General features: G+C 35.6%; 1 protein-coding gene across 15 annotated transcripts in view; it reads left to right on the top strand.

Moving 5' to 3' along the window:
* The window catches only part of Ncor1 (nuclear receptor corepressor 1), a 171,959-nt gene that overhangs the window by 38,302 nt on the left and 125,487 nt on the right, over positions 1-8,170 (top strand). For 14 of the 15 annotated variants that reach the window (XM_023719309.1, XM_023719312.1, XM_023719313.1 and 11 more), the window contains exon 4: positions 3,861-4,053. The exons of the other annotated variant lie outside the window; for it this stretch is intronic. In XM_023719309.1, the coding sequence (XP_023575077.1) occupies positions 3,861-4,053 (193 nt within the window). The remainder of the gene's footprint in view (positions 1-3,860; positions 4,054-8,170) is intronic. 15 annotated transcript variants of the gene reach the window in all.

Genomic DNA, 8,170 nt, shown 5'->3' with positions numbered 1-8,170 from the left:
CATTGAAAGTTACTGTAGGAGCTGGGTAGATGGCTTAGTGGAATAAGAGCTTCCCTGGTAAGCGCAAAGGCCTGAGTTCAATCCCTGGTTCCACTAAAAAGAAAAGAAAAAAAAGAGACAGAGTTACTGTAAAGTGTTTATTGCATCCTGTCATTTTATTATTGGGAATGCTGATTCCTTTTTTTTTTTTTTTTTTTTTTTCTCCCCTTTTTCTTATCCCCTAGTAGATGTATATAGTATTTATGTTCCTTTGGGCTCTTTTGGTACTGGTGCTGTAAGATTCTCTTAAGTTTTTATGTTTGTTTTTCAGATTTTGAAATAAAGTCTTGCCATATAATCCATGCTGGCCTTGAATTCACTGCATAGCCCAGACTGGCCTTGAACTTGCAGTTGTCTTCTTGCCTCAGCCTCCTTCATGCTGGGACTACAGGCATGCATCATCATGCTCAGTTCACTTCTTTTTAATAACTCTGGCGTACTAGTCATATATTTCTTTAGAATTTTTTTGTTGTGCAAAGTCTTTGCTTCTCTTTGGTTTTGAAGGCTAGTCTTTCAGGGTATAAAAGTTTAGTCTGACAGTTGTTTTCTTTTAGGGATTGAAAAACTTTGTCTACAACTTTCTTGGCTTTTAATGTTTGTGATGAGAGACCCTCAGTTATTCTGATGGGCTTATCTTCTTAGGTTACTTGGTGTTTTTCTTTAATAGCCTTTAGTATTCTCATCTTTTGTTGAATTTCTAGGACTTTTTATTATGATGGGTCATGAAGAAGTTCTCTAACTGTGTTTATTTAGTTGTTTTTTTTTTTTTTTTTTTTATACCAGAGATCAATTTCAGGCCCTTGAGCTTACTAGGCAGGTGCTTAAGCCATTGAGCTATCTCCCTAACCCTATTTAGGATGTAGGGTTCTTTATGCCTCTTATACTTGATTATTGAATTCTTTCCCTAGGTTTGGGAAAACTTTTGCTGTAATTTCAGTGAATAAAGTTTTTATATCTTTTGAGTTATCTCCAATTTTTTTAATTATTCCTATAATTCCTAGATTTTTACTTTTTTTTTTTTTTTGTCATCTAGCAGCTTTTCAATGCAGCTTGTTTTCATTTTAGGGTATTACTAAGTTTATGACTTAGTACCTGTACTTTGTCTTCTATTTCAGACACTGTCCTCACGTTGCTCAAGTCTGTTAGCAAGGCTTTCCACTGAATTTTTTATATCATCTATGTCTGCATGTTTTCTTTCATACTTTCTAATTCTGTTCTGAAGTGGTCATTCATATGTTGTGTTCTATTATCTTTTTTTGTGTGTGTGGCTGGCTCAGCCCACCCTGGGTTGGGGCTGGCACAACATTGTGGAGCCAGGGATCAAACTGTGGTCCCTGCACTTGCCTATGCTTGCCTAAGCAGGTGCTTTAGATTGCAGAGCTATCTCACCAACCCATGTGTTGTATTATCTTGCCTAACTCAGTTATTGTTCTTTAAAAGTTCATTGAACATTTTGTTGGTGAAATCTTCTGTTTAAATTTTCTTGAACTTGTTAAAACATCTTATTCATTTGCTTGTTTCTTTTTACCTCTTTAAACATTTTGACTATTTTGTTTTTAAATTCTTTGCTCCTGTGTCTGGCTTTATTTCAGTGTATGTAAGATCAGCTTTTGGAGAGCTAAGGGTTATGGAAACATATTGGTACTTTGTGTTCTCATGTTTCTGTTGTTTTTGCACTTGAGGTGCAAAATGACAAAACTAGACATTGGCAGTCATAAATAACAATTAAAGTAACAACTGTGTCACCATTAGCAGTAGAAATCAGTAGTAATGATAGAGTCAGTGACCAACTGGTTAATGACATATCGTAAGAACTATTAATAGTTACACCTGTGTCATCCTAAACCACAGAAAGAGATCTATAATAACGTAGGCACGAGAACAAACCAAATGCTGGTATACAGTAAATATTTACTAAAAGCAGTAACTATACCACCATTAATAGTAGAAAAGAATTCAGCAATAATAGCATAGAGTCAACTGAATATTTGAAAATCACTAATTCTTTACAATAACAATGATAAAAATGGGAATGCAAGGAGGGAATAGTGAAAGAAGTAATTTGAAATAGAAATGTGAAGGAAAGGTAGGATAAAAATCCAATTAAGGAGTAGGAGAAAGCTAATAGAATTCGGTAAAAACAGAAAAAAAATCATGAAAACAAGAACAAAAAATAAGAAAGAAAATAAGACCCACAAATCAAAACCAAACAAAGAAAGAAATGAGTCCCCAGAATTCTTTCTCTAGTTCGAGTGAATGGTTTATTTCCAGGGCTTGTGGAATTGAAATTTATCAGGTCTGGGTAGAGGCTCTGAAGGCACAGTGAGTGTCTGTTTTGTTTCCCTGGTCACTTTGCTGTGTAAATGCTTAATCCCGCCCCGTCTTTCCTCCTGGGCTGGGTTAGTCAGTGCTATGTTGTCTGTCTCCAGCAATTCACTCCAGCAACTACTAGTGTTTTTGTCCTCCCCTTCCCCATCCCAGTCATTGCAATTTTCAGTGGGCTTTTTAAAAATATATATATTTGGTATAGGTCTCACTACACAACTTGGACTTGTAGTGATCTTTCTATTTTTAGCCTCCCCAGTGCTGGGATAACAGGTATGCACCACCATGCCGGGTCTTGGTGGCTGGCTCAGCGTGCCCAGGGGTGGGGTTGGTTTTGTGGGCTTCATGGCCTGTAAGCTTGTTAGGAGCTTCCCTTGCTCCACAGGATCCTTTCTCCCTATATACAGCAAAGCCAAGGTATATTACTGATTAGATTGACAGATAGAAAAAGCAAATAGCACTGTGTCAGAAGTAGGCTGTGATGGGAGCCACATAGTGCACTCGACTTAATCTCTGCACTTTCAAACACAGCACCCCTCACAAAACCATGGGTGGCCTGAATTCTTACACATGGGGTAGGATTGCCTCCTTCACAACCTGATTATACACCACAGCTTCAGCTTCTCAGGGGATCTGCCACTAGATTGCCCCTTCTCTCTGTTTCTTGTGGCTATCCTCCACCTACTCACCTTGGTAGGATGCTCCTAAGACCCTTAAGTAGTTATTCTGTGACCTGGGTCCCTGGTAAGCCTGGTGTGAAACAATAAACCTCTTCCCCAAGTGGTTCATGATGCTAGCCACTCTCAAATGTTTCAGGCACTGCAGTGGATTTCTTCTCCAACTCCAGCCTCATATATTTATCTTTCCATGTAGCAATAGCAAGGAGATGCACTTGTTTATTTCTGCTTGTCTTTAATTTGTTGAAAAATGGTGGCATTTTTGGTTTGTATTATTTTGAGTTCAAATTTTATGGCATGGATTTAAAAATGTTCTATGGATAGTCTTTGGTAATTTTTTTATTTTTTATTTTTATTTTTTCTGAGAAAGCATCTTGCTACATAGTTCAGACTAGCCTTGAACTCACTCTGTACCACAAGCTAGACTCAAACTTGTGGCGATCCTTGTGCCTCAGTCTCCCATGTTCTGGGATTATAGATGTGTTCCTCCATGTGTGACAAAGTATTTCTAGTTTTTTTGCAAATTAAAGTTTTTTTTAATTCCTTTCATTTCTAGACTTTTTAAAACCATCTTGTTCCAACTCCCTAAGAAACTTTAAAATTTGAATTAGAAATTTAATAGTACTCTAGAAAGGTATATTTTATTCTGGGTGAGAAGAGGAGGAGGATAGAAATTCATCCTAAAAGTAAGCATAACTTTTTCATTTATTTGAAAGTCTGATTGGGGACATTAGGATATTCTATATCACGTACAAATTTTTAACTATGTGTGTATGTATATCTGTATGTACGTATGTATTTATGTATTTATTGTGTTAGGCCTCAAGAAAGGAGATCTGGATATGAACAGTTTCATCCAGGTCCATCCCCGGTGGATCATGATTCACTGGAATCCAAGCGACCGCGTCTGGAACAGGTTACTGATTCCCATTTTCAGCGTGTCAGTGCTGCGGTTTTACCTCTAGTGCACACACTGCCAGAAGGGTTGAGGTCTTCTGCAGATGCTAAGAAGGTAAATATTTGTTCTTTTGCCCTGTGGAGCTGTAGGTCTGCAGTGTATATTTATCCATACTCAGGCAGAGTGCCTAAATTAAGAAAGTCTAGTTGCACTTGTCTCTAAAGATTAGTACTATGGGAGAGTAAAAATTTTATTAAATGAAACTATAAACCTCAGATTTAGTGCTTCAGACTTTAAGGTCATAACTTAACATTTTGTAAAATAATACAATTCTGAAGACTTTTGTACTGGCTTCCTGTGCTATAAAATGTGATCAGAGATACTCAACATTACTGATTTTGTCAAATTTCAGTTAAATTTTAATCCCTTAAGTTTATTGGCAGTTTACTAAGTTGCTGTGTTGTAGAAAATATATTTTAGTAAGGATTAAGTATAATTTTTTATAGAAAAATCTAAATTCTAATTTGTGTACTATCCCCTTAAGGAAGACTTAGTACAAAGGAAAAATGTTGTTTATAATTATGAATCTTGTAGATAATGGCCCTTTTGTGTCACTAAATTTTTAATACGAATTATATACCTTTCTGTGTTTGGTATGACTTGATATATGGATACATTAAGGATAGTTAAGACAAACTAATTAACTTACTTCTCACCTCATTTATTTTTTATTCTTTTTGTCCTGAGAACATTTCATTTCTCTTAGCAATTGTTGAATATATGATATTTTTGTTAACTGTAGTTGTGTTACAAAATCACAGGTAACTTCTTAATAACTATCTTTTGTAACATTTAAAATAATGTATTGTAAATTTGAATGTCATTTTAGATCAAACCATTTTTCTCTTGTTAGTAAGCTTTATTTGTGAAATATGTCTCTGTATTTGCTCTTGTTTTTTCACTATACTTATGTTCTTCAGTTGTCTGTTTTGCTTATTAAACCTGTGAATTAGAAAGTACCTAGTACTTAGTAAGTATTCCATAAACACTTATTTTAAAAAGATAAATTAATTTCAGAAACTCTTAACAGTGAAATATTAACATGTCAATTATATCTTTGATGTTTGTCTTAAAATTTTTTAGCAGCATATTGAAGTTTAAAATATTTTTGACAAATTTCTTTCCTGTAAGTTTGTTGATTTTTATGGCTAATTCCCTTTCTTATCCCAACACCATATCGCTAAGTACCCGTGCATTTTCTTTGAGTTTTCAAGGAATGAAAAATAATTTAAAATGTGAATAGGTCTGCAGTTTATTTTCAAATAGTTCAGCTAAGAAAAGAGTAGTATATATGTAAAGAGAAAACAAACAGCACAAATAATTGGTGAATCTAGATAAAAGGGAATGTGTGCCTGTGATCCTATTCATCCAACTTCTAGGTAAATTTTGAAAATATAAGTTGGATGGAGAATTTCTCTTTGTGAGTAAACAAGAAATTAAGCTTCTAGGATTTTTGAGAAATACATTACCATGTGAAATATTTGTATTATATAGTCTTTTTATGAAATTTATAATATTTTATTGGCTACATATGATAACACATATCTGATTGCAGCTACTTGAGAGGTGGAGGCAGGAGGATTGCATGCCCAGCACCAGCCTGGATAACTTAGGAAGGTCTTTTCTCAAAATAAAGAAAAATCAGAAAGTCTGAGAATGTAGCTCAGTGATAGAGCCCTTTAGGGTTTCATCCCCAGAACTATGAAAAATGAATACAGATTTTGCTATATTAGAAGAGAAAGAAATTAAAAATGTAACAGAAGTCTTTAAAGACTGAATAAATGCCACATTTATTGTAAGTTATAGCTATAGAATATATTTTTGGCAGAAAGAGATCTTAAAAATTCACATACTAGCCAGGCATGGTGCTGTACACCCATAGTGAGGAAGCTGAAGCAAGAGGATCACCGTGAACTCAAGATTGTGTCTGAAACCTCTCTCCACCTCAACGGCTCATGTACTAGAATGTCACATGTTAGAACATGATCTGACCTATTTCTATTTTTTAATCAAGAAACCAGATATTAAGAAAAACTAAGTGACCTAGTTTGATGCCTCTTGATTTGAAATGAAAACTCAGGACCTCTAAGAGTAACCCTGATCCCTGTTTTCATCCTTGTTTATTTTTATCTGGGCTGTAGGGGCAACCAAACACAGAGCCTCTGGAGTGCTAGTCCAGTGCTCTGCCACTGGGCTCTCTTTCTCTGTCTCTTTCTCTCTGTCTGTCTCTGTCTCTGTCTCTGTCTCTGTCTCTGTCTCTGTCTCTCACTGTGTGTCTCTGTCTCCCTGTCTTTCTTTTATGTGTTTAGTATAGGTCTACAGGGTCTCACTATACAGATCGGACTTGTAGTGATCCTTCTATTTTCATCCTCCCAAGTGCTGGTGCCCACCACCACACCCAGTCTCAGTCACCATCTCAGCATGGCACGTCAGGATCAAATCCTGGTCCCTATACCTGCCTAAGCAAGTGCTTTAATTTGCTGAGCTATCTGGTCAGCCCTTATTTTTCTTTCTTTGAAAAATAATACTGTTAAACCCAGGCATGTAATTTATTTTAAAAAAGGCCTTTAGGAACAAGTTACATATAGTCTTAGTAGTTAATCCTTCTATGCCTATTTTCCTTTTGGAGTGGCTCATAACAATGGAACATAATAAAAATTTTCAAATTCTTGTTACTTAAATTTTCTAGGTAGCATATATAAATTTCATGCAAAAATTGAAACCTTGTAAATGGATTAAAAATCACTGCTAACATTTTTGTGTTTTTTTCTTATTTGTGTGGATATTTTATTTTATTTATTTTTTTTTTTTGTGTGTGTGTGTGTGTGGATATTTTAATGTTCCCCTTTGGACTTTGTATAGCACTATTTTTGTTTAAATATATCCTGAATTTTTGTGTCAAAAGTTTACAACTATGTTATTAGTGGTTAACTCAGTATATTAATCCATGAATGTAGTTTATCTAATCAGTTGTCATAGTAGTTGGGATTGAACTTGGAGCCTTCAAACTGAGATATATCCCTAGCTCCTTTTTTTTTTTTTTTTTAACATTTTTTTATTGTGTGTGTGTGTGTGTGTGTGTGTGTGTGGCCAGCTCAGCCCACCAGGGGGCACAGCTGGCTGGCATGTGGTGCTGGGGGATCAAACCTCGGTCCCTGTGCTTTGCCAAGCTTGTTCCAAGTAGGTGCTTTAGACCACTGAGCCATCTCTCCAGCCCCCCTAGCTCCTTTTTTGAGATAGCTCACTAGATCACCAAGACACAGTTTGCTCTCAGAGTCACTATCTTCCTGTCTCAGCCTCCCAGAGTTTCTTTATATTTTTACCTTAAGGTAAATTTGTATTAGTATAATTAATTATAGCTTCGAGTTGCTTTTTGAACCTATTTGCACTTAGCTACATCTTCATTCAGCCCTTTTTATTTATTCAGCCAGGATCTGGCTAAGTTTTTAAATTGTCCAGGCTGAGATTTGCAGTCCTCCTGTCTCAGCCTTCGAAAGTGTGGGGATTATAGTTGTTCTGCCAGGCCTAGCTCAAAGTTAATTCATTCTCTCATTTTCTCTCTCATATCTATATCTATATCTATATCTATATCTATATCTATATCTATATCTATATCTATCTATCTATATCTATATCTATATCTATATCTATATCTATATCTATATCTATATCTATATATCTATATCTATATCTATATCTAAGCAGGTACTTAGACCACTGAGCTATATATATATGAGATTATAGTTGTTCTGCCAGGCCTAGCTCAAAGTTAATTCATTCTCTCATTCTCTCTCTCTCTCTCTCTCTCTCTCTCTCATATATATATATATATATATATATATGCAGAGAAACATCTTTTGTTTGACTAACATGTCCCAAAATAGGTCACTTAAATAGATTCTAGAGAATGTGGCCTACAAACAGTCCTCTTTTCCCCAAAATAACCCTTCAGGTAGACACCTGTCCCTGGGCTCAAAAGGTATAAAAAAATGTTTGGCAGCTCTGTGTTTGCCATCTGCATATGGGACAGCATGTCTCTGTCCCTCCCTCATCTCTTGTGTACAGCAGCAATAGGTGGTTGCAAGTCTCTCCTCAAACCAGCTTAGCAAAGATTTTTGCTCCATCCAAAATATGGAACCAAAACAAAAGGCCAGCAGGAAAAAAAAAAAAA

This window comes from Octodon degus, unplaced genomic scaffold (genome assembly GCF_000260255.1).
Source record: "Octodon degus isolate 3935 unplaced genomic scaffold, OctDeg1.0 scaffold00067, whole genome shotgun sequence".
NCBI lineage: Eukaryota > Metazoa > Chordata > Mammalia > Rodentia > Octodontidae > Octodon > Octodon degus.
The sequence above is the reverse complement of the archived record's forward strand: the minus strand, read 5'-3'. Positions and strand labels throughout refer to the sequence as shown.